The 13227-nt window shown below is 53.2% G+C and overlaps 4 protein-coding genes across 4 annotated transcripts; all 4 read left to right on the top strand.

Moving 5' to 3' along the window:
* The first annotated feature begins 1015 nt into the window (after positions 1-1015).
* On the top strand, positions 1016-2559 carry p2ry11 (purinergic receptor P2Y11). Its single transcript, XM_018727961.1, has one exon. The coding sequence runs from the start codon at positions 1352-1354 to the stop codon at positions 2297-2299; it is 948 nt and encodes a 315-aa protein (XP_018583477.1). The 5' UTR covers positions 1016-1351; the 3' UTR covers positions 2300-2559.
* Positions 2560-5054: 2495 nt separating this feature from the next.
* Positions 5055-6863, top strand: LOC108919702 (protein Niban-like). Its single transcript, XM_018727916.1, has 5 exons — positions 5055-5284; positions 5563-5696; positions 6353-6478; positions 6588-6702; positions 6850-6863. The coding sequence occupies exons 1-5, from the start codon at positions 5230-5232 to the stop codon at positions 6861-6863; spliced, it is 444 nt and encodes a 147-aa protein (XP_018583432.1). The 5' UTR covers positions 5055-5229.
* Positions 6864-7200: 337 nt separating this feature from the next.
* On the top strand, positions 7201-8986 carry LOC108919736 (protein Niban-like). The gene is made up of 4 exons (XM_018727972.1): positions 7201-7513; positions 7882-7997; positions 8360-8464; positions 8580-8986. Exons 1-4 carry the CDS (start codon positions 7465-7467, stop codon positions 8748-8750), a joined length of 441 nt encoding a protein of 146 aa, XP_018583488.1. The 5' UTR covers positions 7201-7464; the 3' UTR covers positions 8751-8986.
* Positions 8987-9430: 444 nt separating this feature from the next.
* On the top strand, positions 9431-11394 carry LOC108919729 (protein Niban-like). The gene is made up of 5 exons (XM_018727964.1): positions 9431-9758; positions 9954-10070; positions 10177-10275; positions 10378-10489; positions 10741-11394. Exons 1-5 carry the CDS (start codon positions 9483-9485, stop codon positions 10911-10913), a joined length of 777 nt encoding a protein of 258 aa, XP_018583480.1. The 5' UTR covers positions 9431-9482; the 3' UTR covers positions 10914-11394.
* Positions 11395-13227: the final 1833 nt, after the last annotated feature.

The following is a 13227-nucleotide window of genomic DNA, read 5'->3' as shown; positions in this document are numbered from 1 at the left end:
GTGTGAATCCAAGACACTGGAACCAACCGCAGAATGTCCATTCCACTGTTTGCCTGAATACACACGTGCGTCCGTCCCCCTCGGCTCGTTAGGAGCTGAATATCGTCGTGGTTTGGTTAATATTTTCGTTACTTTTGTCTGATCTTGTTTATTGTTTTTGTTAATATCCTGGTAATTTAGTGATGTGTTGAGCTCTACCGTACGTCTGTGGTCTCCATGTGCGGCAACTACACCAACAGAGTCTGAGGAGGAGTAATAATAATGAGGGCAATGTTGATAATAATGGCTCCAGGCTCAGTGCCCTTCTTGTTCCACCGTCATTCTGTTTTATTTGACATTTAGCTGATGCTTTTCTCCAAAGCAACTTACAACATTAAGGTCACAGATGTTACATGCTTACATTTATACAGCTGGGTAATTTTTACTGGAGCAATTCAGGGTAAGTACCTTGCTCAAGGGTACTACAGCCAGAGGTGGGGATTGAACAGGCAACCTTTAGGTCCAAAGGTAGTAGGTCTAACCCTATACTACCAGCTGTCCCTAAGGGACATTTTTCCTCCCATTTGCTTGAAACACTCACATGCAAATCTGTACCACATTGAAATGAGGTACAGTCACGTTGCGCTTCTCAGAGTGCCGAGACCACGAGCGGCGACTGCAGCCACGGAGAACGAGCTCTTCTGCCAAGAGGAAGTGAGAGTTGAAAAGACGCCTTTGCCGGCTTATTAAAATAGTGCCCTTAGTAAGTGTGCCGCCTGCTCGTAACGCGTCGTGTTTGTGCTCAGAGAAGCTTGCTGGAGCAAATTGAATGAGATCTTTTGAAACATGAACATACTAATATTAGTCCTTGCATTGGAATAGAAATTGTTAGTATATAAAATATCGAATAAAGTGAAAGGAAACGCTGGAAGCCCCGGGTTTCCCTCTCGCCGTCGGGTCGTGCGTGAAGCTCGGTGCTCTTGTTCAACCCCATTGCACTCTTCCGTTTGAGCGCCTGTGCTGCGCTCTGGAAAAAGCCCAGCGGAAAATAAAGAAATGGCGGTAAACGCAGTGCGGCAGCATGTGGCACGCTGCACTCAACCCCATGGGCCCTCAGTAGGACGGAAGCGGCGCAGCACAGAACCGCCTCACGCGCTCACATCCTGTGTGTCTCTGCAGGCGGAACGGCTCACATTCCTCCGGCTCGGCAGAGAGCGGCTGGACGCACCTGCGTGCGGACCTCGGCATCGCGGACACCACTTCCCCTTGTGGTTTTCTCTAACGGTTACGTATCCTTCGGTCGGCAATCGGCGTTGGTCAACGGCGTGGCCTCTTCCCCTCCTCCTCCTGTGGCACCAGGGCACCATCGCCCATGATGAACGGCACCGACTACAATGACAACTTCCAAATGAGCTTCCTGCCTCCCATGTACGGGATCGAGTTTTTGGTGGCGCTGCTGGGAAACGCGCTCGCGCTCTGGCTCATGGTGACGCGCGAGCGCCGGGACTGGCACACGGGTGTGGTCTTCTCCTGCAACCTGGCCATCAGCGACCTGCTCTATATCTTCACCCTGCCGCTGATGGTCGTCTACTACGTGCGCGGCAAAAACTGGTCTTTCGGCTCAGCTGCCTGCAAAGCCGAGCGCTTCCTGTTTACTTGCAACCTCTATGTGAGCATTCTATTCATCATGTGCATCAGCCTCAACCGCTACGTGGCCATCGTGCACCCCTTCTTCGCGCACCGGCGCGTGCGGCCCGTCCACGCCAAGGTGGCCAGCTTGAGCGCGTGGCTGCTGGTGTTGCTCATTTCGACGCCGGTCCTGCATTTCGCTGGCACGTGCCCCAGCTTGGACTCCAGCAAAACGGAGTGCGTGTCCTCCTGTCAGCACGACAACCACAAAGTCCAGTTCTGCTACAACGTCTTCCTGGCCACGTTGGGCGGCCTGTTGCCATTCCTGCTCACCCTGCTGTCGTATGGAGCCATCGTGTGGGTCGTGTGCAAGAACCACAACATCACGGCACTGGAGAAGAGGAAGGTGGCCACGCTGGTGGCCTCCGTGCTGGTAGTGTACGCCGTGTCCGTGGTGCCCTACCTCATCCTGCGCAACGTGCACCTCTACAACAAGATGTGGAAGCAGATCAGTCCCAGGAGCTACAACGCCTACCAGGTGACCAAGGGCCTGGTGACCTTCAGCACGTGCGTCCACCCCATCCTCTACATGGCCGTGTTCGACAGCATTCGCACCGTGTGCTGCGGGGCGAATGGAGGCGGCCAGCCCCAGAAAAGGGGAGGGGTGGCCCCCGAGAGCCGGCCCGTGTGAACGACAGCCACCTGGAGGGTTTGATCACTGCGCCCCGGTGAGGGATCCCAGCGCTTGTGCAGCAGGACCTTCGCGTTGTCAGATTCGTGCAACCTGCAGGACGCGGATCTGGCAGGGATTTCGGGAGCTCAGCAGATGCGTCAACTCTTTTACAGTGTTACAGAGCGTAGCATTCGCCCTTGTGGCTCGTCGTATCTGTCCTTACAGTGTTGTCACTTTCACCCTAACCAGCCCATAAGTATTCATGACATTTCAGACTGCTTTCGTCCCCTGGCGCAGCACCGCAGTGCACCAGGGGGTCGTGGACATTATTAAGTTATTGAAAAGACTGGTTTTAAACAATATCTGATGTTATTGCAGCTCAGCTGAGTCCATATTCAATATTTTGTATTAAAATCTTTTTCACAACGTTTAATTGTGTGTGTGTGTGTGTGTGTGTGTGTGTGTGTGTGGATTCCATGCAGTGTACACCTGTTACACAACTACTTGACTGAGGTGGGAAAAGTGACAATTAGCAGTTTTGCAAATTTGGCTGGATTTTGAAGGACTAAAACTTCTGTTTCCTGCTCCTGTTATCCTTTAACCCTCACATGTCCACTACAGCCCTCCCCCATCAGACATGGTGAGTCTCACGTCTGTGGAAGTTCCCACCTACAGTGATTCACACAGCATTGTGACTTCTACTGAAACAGTTCATGGTAAAGTACCTTGATCAAGGGTACAGCAGCTCTAACCCTAACACACTATGTTGTACTGCTCTGTGACTCAGGTACAGGTGTGATGATACAGTCATGAAACAGTCTGCGTTTCGTACGATATATTCGAGGAACGGTCTCCGTTTCGTACGAGATATAGTAGAGGAATGGTATGCGATTCGTACGATATAGTCGAGGAATTATTTGCATTTCATACGATATAGTCAAGGAACGGTTTGCGTTTCGTACGATATAGTCAAGGAACGGCATTTTGTACGATACAGTTGAGGAACGGTTTGCATTTCATACGATATAATCAAGGAACGGTTTGTGTTTCGTACGATATAGTCGAGGAACGGTTTGTGTTGAAATACAATAAAATACGACCATGATGCAGTCGGCACTGGGTGTCGAGGCGCCAGTGAGACAGCACTTTACATCAAAGGGCCGCACACCACTGCCCACCTAACAATGGAAACCAAAGTCTTGTCTAATGTTGCTGTAACATTCAGTGCAGCTGTGAAGACACACACATAGGTGTAGCCCACACTGAACCGTGACACACTCCCCACCCAACTGCTTTGCTCAAACTGCACAGGAAGTGAAAACTGCTGCTTAGGCAGTTACAGGAAACAGAAAGCGGTCTAAGTAGGCACACAGGCACCACACACCAGAATAAACTGACCTTTACATGACTGCAGGCTCAGTCCAGTCGTTCAAATCTCCATCTGGTTTGACTGCACTAGGACTTCTCCTCAAGGTGATTTACCAGTTTATACACACACACACACACATTTTCTGAACCGCTTGTCCCATACGGGGTCGCGGGGAACCGGATTCTAACCCGGCAACTCAGGGCGTAAGGCTGGAGGGGGAGGGGACACACCCAGGACGGGACGCCAGTCCATCGCAAGGCACCCCAAGCGGGACTCAAACCCCAGACCCACCAGAGAGCAGGACCCGGTCCAACCCACTGTGCCACTGCGCCCCCCTCCAGTTTATATAGCAGGGTAATTTTTACTGTGTTCATTCAAGTTAAGTATTCCTATGAAGGGTACAACAGGAAGTTATTTAAACCCCAGACCTTTGAGTAAAGAGTAACAACCACCAACTTCACTCTAATGTGGTGACCATGTCCCAGGTGATGAGCCATCAAATATTTACTAAGGTGACACTTCTCTCCAAAGCAACTTACCATGTAATGTACCTACTACTATTTACCAACTTATACAGCAGGGTCATTTTTACTGGAACAATTTAGGGGTTATACCTTGGTCAAGGCTACTAGAGGAAGAAGTGAGATTCAAACCCCTGACCTTCAGGTCTAAAGGCAGCAGCTCTAACCATTATGCTACCAGTCATACACATAGGAGTAGCAGGTGGGTCGTGACAGCAGGCCAAAGACTGACCTGTGAACATGACCGCAAGGTTGCTGGGACCCTGGTCAGTCTCTAGTCAGTGCTGTCAGTGCGTCTAAGCTCAAGAGCGCCTCCTGTCTGCCTGCTGCACTGTTGCTCCTCTACTGTCCTTCGTCCATCTCTTGTCACGTTTTGCTGCAATTTCTGTATTATTACCACCTAGCTCCCTGCCCGGTCTGCCCCCAACCGCGATCCTCTCCAAAACGTCACCCGTCTCGTTCACTGCCTGCTTTTCCCTCACCCGCCGAGTGAGAAATGGACCGCGAGCTGACCGGACCCTCGCCTGAGCAGTGCGGTCGCTCTGGGACCAAGACAGATTGAGTGACAGAGATGGGGACACAGGGTGGGGGAAGAAGGCAGCTGAGGAGGGCTTGTTTGTTCCTGCTCCGCTGATGTGTGACTGCTGTTGTTCCCCCTCGTCCCGCCTGGGCTCTTCTGGGACTGCACCGTGGGAGGGGTGGGTGCGGGTGCTGCGGTTGCTGATCGTTGGCTACGTGGGTCCTCGCAGCTCTCTCTGTCCATCAAGAGGAAGGACTTGGGGTAGGGGGCAGAGCTTGATGCTGCAGAGGCCACACCCCCTGCATCCTCTTGGTGGAGATGGACAGCAAGGGGGCAAAGTGAGACACACCTTCATGAACACGGGGAGACAAAGCGTCCATGTGAGTAAAGGAGCTTCGGCACCAGTACACAGGACCAGAAGAGAGCGGACTGGACCTCCGAAGAGCATAAGGGCAGGACGTCGGCCCCGAACAACCTGTTGCACCACAGTGCTCTGCTCTCGGGTCACTGTTTTTACTGTGGATGAACTCAGAGAGCCATGGGGACGCTCATCTCCAGGCACCTGGACGCCAAAGACAGGAAGTATCTGTCGGGTGAGATGAAAATATTGTCTTTCCTCCTTTGAGCCAGTCTGTGTGTGTCCTGCGTCCCATCTGACAAAGTCCCCTTGGTCTGAGTCTACAGTCGATACGTCTCAGTCCCTGTATCCTTCCGCCTGTCTCACACTGTACCGTCTCCCTCCCTCCCTGTATCCTTCCTCCTGTCTCATACACCTACGTCTGCTCTCTCACGTACACTACTTGCACTGAAGCTTTGGGCTCTAGGTGCGTCCTGAGTGTGGACTCATTGTTTCACCGCATTTCCTCGACAGGACACACAGCCCGCGTCCTGAGGGACTTCTCCTCGCACTTGCATCTGCAGCTGAATGCTGCCCTGCTGGAGCGCGAGCAGAGCCACATGGGGTTGAGAGATGCTACAGGGAGACAGACGGTCTTGCAGCAACACGTGAGACAACCCCGCCCCATCGATCTGTCATGAGCACACACTTCCAGCCGTCCTCGTGTTCTCAGTATCGCGCAATTAGAGCCGCTGTCACTGCACAGCTCATACATAAACCAACAGGAGCCCCGTGACCTTCTGCCGACACGTGTCACGTCCAAAATCATGGCAGACAGGACAGCGGTGTCCTGTAGAGGGACCCTTCACTGGAATGTCGGCTTCATTTAAATATGTGTAATGTTAATAATGTCCCGTAGGGCTGTAGTTATTTGTCCACTGATGGAGACCAAGAATTGTAACCATAGTCCTCGGTGAAGAAGTATTATGTACATCATGTTTCCTTGGACACCACAGAGAACCTGTCCCCCCGTCCTCATGGTTGACATCCTTGTGGTGGTACAACGCAATTATAAAATAAGAAGCTGCTCTTGTTAAGATTTTGCCAAGAGCCCTTCCTAGAAGAGCAAAGGACGGAGAGGACAGCAGCAGCAGGGAGGACAGTGGACCTGAAGCATGGTAACTTTGTGGTGAACACGTATCCTGTACTGAATCTCAGTGCATCGTCGCTGTGCTGGTCGATGAAATTGACGTCGAACCCTCGGGTTCCGGAGCCAACAGGAAGGCCCGGAGCTTGAGGACTCGCACTGTCCTCCTTGTCCCAGGACACGTGGCGCGGCGGGGAAGTGCTGCTGGAGGGAACCGTGCTTCAGTATGCGGACGGCTCGTGGAGAGCGCGTCACCTGCAGGTCACCAAGGACTTTACAGTGGAGAGTAGCAACTCCAGTGAGGTGAGCTTTAGCTGCACTGAGTTTCACCGTGTGTCACAGTCACACCTATGTGTTATGTGTATTGTCAAAGTGTGCTTGAGCAAGTGTGACCGTGCGCCACGTGACACAGGTGTTTGAGGGGGGCCGGCCGCGCGGGACACCCATCGTCCTCTCGGGCAGCCAGATCTGCACCTCTGTGCGGGAACATCGCCTCCTGCTGGACACAGCTTGTCAGCACATCACAGGTACTGTGCCCACTGGCAGCCAATTAGCAAAAGCGAGCGGTTATTGCTTTCCGTGGTAACGTGTCGTGCAACTCGAGCGGTGAGTTCTGTAAATGTCACGAAATGTGTGATATTGCGAAGGAAGTGCTCCATCTTTTCACCAATTAGGCGATATGAAATGAAGAGGCCTGTTAGAAAAATTAAACTGTAAAACTAAAAAAAGAAAATTACATGACAGATAAAGGGGCCTGCACACACATCCCTTTTTACACTGTTTTACTGTGTTCGTACCACCACTATGAGTCTATACTGTTTTTACACACGTAGCACACACGGTGTCCGGCAACACAGGCCGCAAGGGGAGGGGACGCCAATCCATCGCAAAGCACCCCAAGAGGGACTCGAACCCCAGACTCACCAGACAGGAGGACCCAGCCAAACCCGCTGCACCACCGCGCCCCCCTACAAATGTAGCTTACAGTTAAATGTTACAGAAGAACAAAAGTATCTTCATAATGTTTTAATACAACAGGTGACACAAGATAGCACACACTGTACACACAGGTGTAAACAGGTATCTGTACAGTAATGTTGTACTGTACATGAGTTCTATATTATACATGTGTTCTGTATACCTGTTCTGTGTCTTTCTGAACCCCCCACCCCCTAGGGGGCCACAGGGGTCGCGTGCCGTTTTGGAGCTGTCCCACCCAGTTCCCCGTGTTCGTGCAGCACCCGTACCGCCTGCCCCAGTGCCTGTGCGCCAGTTCCAGGGAGGCCCAGATGCTGTGGGCCAGCGTCCTCCGTGGGGCGCTGCAGAGGCACAGCACGGGTACGAGGGGCGGCCGCCAGTTCTCGCGCCGCTGCATTGCACGTTTGACTCGCGGCAGCAATGAGGGGGATGTGCAGGTCCAGCACACAGAAAGAGAGACAGAGGAAATGTCCTCCGTCCTTAGCACGTCTCTCCTCTGCTTCTGCCAGCGTGGGAACGTTCGTGTTTGCGTTGAATAGAGAGGAATCCGGAACCTTTTGCATGGGTGCCGTCTTCTACAAAGCGATGACACTTTTACACTAAGTGCTCTACCACGGTATTAGACACTGCACGTTTCTTGAAGTTTTTGAAAATCGAGTCACCGCTGTGGCTGCTTGCGCTGAGAACTCGAAGCACGTAAGGGGCTCTCAGAGAAGCTCTTGCTGCAGTTCTCCAGGGGAGCAACGCTCTGGAGGCCAAGGCCGTCCTGGAAGCCGTGCTCCTCTACGGGCAACAGCGCGGTACCTTCCACTGCGGGGCCGTCGCCATGGGCACCAAGGAGGAGGTGAGAGCCGTGCCCTCGTGGTGAACATCTGCGCCGCGGCGGTCTTCTTACGAGCGCTGGGTCAAAGGTCTTCCTCTTTTCTTCTTCTTCCCGTCCTTAATCAACATCTTCTTCTGGACCTTGATCTTTTCAGTTCTCTTCAGTCTTACGTTGACCACATAAATAGAGTCCTTCCAGAAAGTTCTGCACTTCTCTTGAGTCCTTCAAAGTATTGAAAGAGTTGAGTCCAGGGATGGGTCATGGGTCCAGTGTGCTTCAATTCCTTAACTGGCTCAGTATATTCATGTCCTCCTGCCTACTGTATGAAGGTCTGTGTGTGTGTGTGTGTGTGTGTGTGTATTTAAATCCTTCTCCTTGGTCAGATTTTGGCCAGCATTATCATGGAGGAAGTTCTCCCGTACCTTCAAGACCAGCTCTTCCCCAGGAAGATCATGCCTCAGAGTTGGAGAAGAGTTGCCTGGATGAAGGTGTGAGGAACTCTCAAACAGCAACCAGTGAATTTAGAAGACACACACACACACACACACACACACACAGTTATACACATACAGTCGATTCAGTCCACCCTCCCCTCTCTGACAGTTCCTGGCAGCCGCATACGACCGAGTGTTCGCTCAGGTCGGGACGGAGATGACAGCTCTGATGGAGACGTGGGCTCAGGAGCGCCCCCTGCTGGAAAAGCAGGTCCGCGCCGATCTGCACGAGATCACGGCCCTGCAGGACAGCATCTCTCGGAAAATGACAGGTGGGTGAGGCGGGGGAGGAGTTGAGGAAGCGTTGAGGAGCGTGAAGCTGCATTCTCAGCTGCTGCTCGCAGACACGCTGTGGCTCCGTTGCTCACTCTCTTCCCTAAATGTCAGTTTGTGTCAACGAACCGAGGGCTAAAATGTGGCTCCAGGTTCCGGCCCGTGTCCAGGAGCCCAAGAATTGCCGCTTCTACCCCGTACTGTACTGTCCCTGTGAACGGAGAGGTTCTGTCTGCGGTTTCATATGTTGTATTGTTATTAGTAGTATTTTTAGTAGTAGTAGTAGTAGTAGTATGTGCAAAAATAAGAATACAAACATTCGAGTCGAGCAGCGGCAGCACTGACAGCAGTGACATCACCAGCACTGCAGTGGCCCAGCTGTGGCCTGCCAGCTTTGCAGCACTGCATCATGGGAGTTTGAGCGCCCTGTGCGCACGGATCTACTTTGCAGAGGACCTGCGCGCCGAGCTCTCGCTGTGTCTGTGGCGCGATGTGGTGCCCCTGCTGCTGCCCACGGTCCAGGTGGTGGCCACGCCCACTTGCAGCGGCTTCTCTGCTGCCAGGCAGCTCTTCCTGGAGGTGTGTGAGGACATGGTGTCCAGGAGCAGCTCGAGAACACCGTTGCGCGAGGTACGGGAAGAGCACGGTGGACCAGGGAGACTGTACGTACTGCACCGGGGTAAAAAGAGCATGCTGCACTGCGGTAAATACAGCACGAGTACACGCTGCACTGGGGTAAATGCGGTATAGCTGCAGTGCAGCTACTCACACACTCGCCACAGGGGGCAGCACTTCCACCTCACAAGTTCACTTCCATGCATGTGCTGCCTCGTTGCGCTCCTTTCAGCTCCTGAGCCCCCTGTGCAGGCTGGGCTCGGGTTCCGCCAGGGTCTCGCAGTATCTGGCCCTCCTGGAGTTGAGCGCCGGCGGCCAGGCGTGGCTGCGCACCAGCTGGGGCATCCGCGTGGCCTCCTGTAGGGCGGCGGTGCTGCGCGCCCAGAGCACCCTTCAGCAGGTGAGCGGTGGAAACACCTTGAGACGGGAGCACGATGTTGTGTGTGCGGTACGTGGGCACCAGCAAGTCGAAGCAAACGGTCAAAATCACGAGCGAAGCTACTAATTAGCGGTAAAACAGAGCAGAGCGGCAAGGGGCCGCGCTTCACGAGTCCCACGTCCTCCCTGTCCTCCTCGTCCTCCCCATCCTCCTCAGCTGGTGGACACGGCTGCAGAGACCTTCAGACACATGTTCTCCTGCCAGTTCAACCCGTCTCTGGACCAGCTGCACATTAGCGCCACGGTGCAGAGGGTGCGGAACCACGTGCTCAAGGTGAGAACGTCCACGCAGCTATGGACACACGCAGCTGCTCGGGTGCGAATCCACATGACCCCGACGAGGAGACATATGCAAAGTATCTCCCTCTGTATCCATGCAGCAGCTGGACCACGACCTGAGGAACACTCAGTACCAGCTAATCCTGGAGTGTGTGCTCCAGCTGAGTCTGCCCAGGCTGCTGCAGGGCCTGGGCCAGCAGGTGTGTGTGTGTGTGTGTGCGTGCGCGTGTGAGAGACCGGCAGATGCATCAAGCTGCTCACCTCATCTTCTCCTGTCATGTGCGCTGCGGTCTGGCCCACAGGACCTGTCTCACTACGAGCAGCTGGTGGACTCGGACTACGCCCCCTTCCTCCAGCCACACGTCCTGTACCACCAGGTGCTGAGGGAGCACCTGAGCCAGGAGATCCGAGAAGGTACGGCGCACCGGTACCTCTGTCCTCGAGGGCTCGGCACAACGTTCCTGACACTTCGAGGGCCCTGGAGATGAACTGCGGTGCTATGAGCTGCATCGCGGGGCATCTTCAGCGACCCTGTTCTTGTGCTGGTGTCCAAAGAGCTGTAACTGAGCTCCATTTACACAGCAAAATGGTACCGCAGCGTAAATGTTGTTTACGTGTTGCTCTGCGTGTGTGTGTGTGTGTGTGTGTGTGCGCGCACCCTACAGTTATGAAGCACTCGTTGCCTCGACACTGCATCCCGCTGCCAGCTGGCGGACTCTCCGATCACGTCTCCGAGGACGGGACGCCCCCTGAAGGTCCGTCACGGCCCTGCAGCCGCCTCTCGCCATCGGCCTCTCTCTCGTCCAGCGTCGACTCCTACGAGAACATCCAGGAGTGAGACAGAAGCTCCCGAAACCTGAAGGAGGCCATCTGCATCGGCAGAATCAGCACACAGTAATAAACGTGGCTGGTTTAAGTAGGAAATATGGAGAATATGACAAATGTGCACGAATATTACATAGCAGAGAATAAAATGTTCAAGGAATTCCTCAGCCCAGCAGGAGAACATGGTTCCTCCGGTCCACACAATCTGCATAAATGGGTAAATGAGGGTAAGGAGCTTAACACCTAAGTCGCTGTGGAGAAAAGTGTCAGATAAATGAATAAAGGTTCGCTAAATGAATTTCAAAGTGTTTCGCGGCACTTATGAAAATAAAAACAGCCACAACCAGACTGCTACAGTCCTCCACCTCCCCCCGCCTGGCGGTCCCACGTAAAATCAAAAGCACGAAGGTCTTCGGTTCTGGCTGCGATGCGGCGGAAAGATCTCCCCCTGTCACTCGGAACTGCTGAATCTCTCTCTGTGTTCAGGAAGGGTCTCAAAACTCATCTCTTTCAAACTCACTTCTCCCCTGATCTTTTAAGTGCTCGATTTACGTTGAATAATTTTGTGATTAAAAATTGTAGAACAATGGACAAACCTTTATGCAGCTACTCATGTGATGTACACTGGTTCATACCGTGGTGTGTGGCAGATTAGCTGTACTGTAGAAGCACGCGTCCGTGTCCAAATCTCTCTTCTGTTGGTGTCACGAGCTCTTTGCGTCGTTCTCTGAGAAACTGGTCTGCTGTAAATGTCAAACCTGTCTGTCACAGTGGGGACGCTTGAGACGGAGACGGGTTCTAACCTGCAGACACAAAGATGCTTGACTCGCAGCGAAGGGACAATCTGAGCAACGATCACAAACATGGACAAGGAGCGCAGTGCGAGCAGGGACTAAACACGTGTGTGATGGACACAGTGAGGACCTGCATCATGTCAAAATGAGTTTTCTTCTCATTTTCTTCAAAGAACTCCTTTTTCTCTTTGTATACACTGAGTTATTGTTCGTCACAAGAGAATTGACAACGATAATAACGATCGCGCTTCTTAGGCCACTGCCAGACGATGCAAGTTGTTAGCCACGCCCACCGAACGTTCATGCCACGCCCACCGCCGCAGAACTTTCTGGCGGTTTCCACCTCAACAAGGGCGGTCTCTCTTAAAGGGCTTTTACGGTATTAGGATAGATGTGGTACTGTGGAGAGCAGAGAATCGCCTGAGCGATTCATTTAAATTATTAACGTACACGTAATAAAAGCGTGTCTAAGACAAGCACCAAATCGCACTTTCGTACAACCAAGCAGAAGGAGCTGCACAAGCTCAGGGTAGAGCGGGACAGGTACTGACACCTTCGAGAACTTATTATGTTCGGAAAGGAGCGCACCGGAACCGTCCCCTTTAAATGGCTACGTGACATTGCCTTTAATTCGCCTCAGGTGTTTCGTCTGGGCTTTTATGTCGGCAGTTAGTATTTGGACGCCGCTCCGCTCCCGTCACTCCGCGATGGTTTGGTCGCCCATCGCCCATCGCCCATCGTCGTCGTGCTGCGGCCGCTGCCGGCCCGGAGCTACTTCTCGGAGGAGCGCTGGAGCCCCGAGTCGCCGCTGCTCGCTCCGCTGCTGTGCCGTAACGCGGAGCGCTCGAGCGGCTGCGCTACCCGAAGGAGCGCGTGGCTCTCTAGGGGCGCGTGGGCTCCTCTCCTTCTTCGTGTCTTATGTGTCTGCTGCTCTTCTCCTCCTCCTTCTTTCTTTTTCAGATCCATTTATTGCCCGGCCTTTGTTCAACTTTTTACTGTAATAATTGATGATTAATTATTGATCAGTTGAGACTGGAACTGATTTGCTGAGCAGTCGGCGTCTGGATGGGCTGCAGGCCAGGGTCTACACCACAGTGCACCACGGCATCCGTGGGACTCTGGATGGTTGGTGTGACGTCGTTATTTGTGCGATAGGTGTGTGGTGCTGCTCACTGCATGTAACCTGGTGGAGAACCTTCTGGGTCTGCGGTGTGATGTGCAGGAATAGACCGGCAGTGAGTAAAAGATGAGATGACAGCTGACCAGTAGATCAGACTGCTGTGCGCGCACGTGTGTGTGTGTGTGTGTGTGTGTGTGTGTGTGTGTGTGTGTGTGTGTGTGTGTGTGTGTGTGTGTGTGTGTGTGTGTGTGTTTTCAGCGGGCTCTCTCTAGGCTTTGGAATCTACTGCGTTTGCACCTTCTCGTCTGGAAGACGGTGCACGTTTCCATCACGGTTGCAGTGGGACAGGTTGGGGAAGATGAAGCGGTGATGCGACGCGCCGTGTGACTGAGGCCTCCCTGCGTGGAGATGCC

Source organism: Scleropages formosus, chromosome 1, assembly GCF_900964775.1.
Source record: "Scleropages formosus chromosome 1, fSclFor1.1, whole genome shotgun sequence".
NCBI lineage: Eukaryota > Metazoa > Chordata > Actinopteri > Osteoglossiformes > Osteoglossidae > Scleropages > Scleropages formosus.
The sequence above is the reverse complement of the archived record's forward strand: the minus strand, read 5'-3'. Positions and strand labels throughout refer to the sequence as shown.

What these genes read in the sequence shown, in the direction of transcription:
- p2ry11 (XM_018727961.1), top strand. Translation starts at nt 1,352, where the DNA reads ATGATGAACGGCACCGACTACAATGACAACTTCCAAATGAGCTTCCTG.
- LOC108919702 (XM_018727916.1), top strand. Translation starts at nt 5,230, where the DNA reads ATGGGGACGCTCATCTCCAGGCACCTGGACGCCAAAGACAGGAAGTAT. An exon ending in AGACGGTCTTGCAGCAACAC is followed by an intron (nt 5,697 to 6,352) that starts GTGAGACAACCC and finishes TCCTTGTCCCAG; the next exon opens with GACACGTGGCGCGGCGGGGA. An exon ending in AGAGTAGCAACTCCAGTGAG is followed by an intron (nt 6,479 to 6,587) that starts GTGAGCTTTAGC and finishes CACGTGACACAG; the next exon opens with GTGTTTGAGGGGGGCCGGCC.
- LOC108919736 (XM_018727972.1), top strand. Translation starts at nt 7,465, where the DNA reads ATGCTGTGGGCCAGCGTCCTCCGTGGGGCGCTGCAGAGGCACAGCACG. An exon ending in CCATGGGCACCAAGGAGGAG is followed by an intron (nt 7,998 to 8,359) that starts GTGAGAGCCGTG and finishes CTCCTTGGTCAG; the next exon opens with ATTTTGGCCAGCATTATCAT. An exon ending in GAAGAGTTGCCTGGATGAAG is followed by an intron (nt 8,465 to 8,579) that starts GTGTGAGGAACT and finishes CCTCTCTGACAG; the next exon opens with TTCCTGGCAGCCGCATACGA.
- LOC108919729 (XM_018727964.1), top strand. Translation starts at nt 9,483, where the DNA reads ATGCGGTATAGCTGCAGTGCAGCTACTCACACACTCGCCACAGGGGGC. An exon ending in CCCAGAGCACCCTTCAGCAG is followed by an intron (nt 9,759 to 9,953) that starts GTGAGCGGTGGA and finishes CATCCTCCTCAG; the next exon opens with CTGGTGGACACGGCTGCAGA. An exon ending in GAGCCAGGAGATCCGAGAAG is followed by an intron (nt 10,490 to 10,740) that starts GTACGGCGCACC and finishes CGCACCCTACAG; the next exon opens with TTATGAAGCACTCGTTGCCT.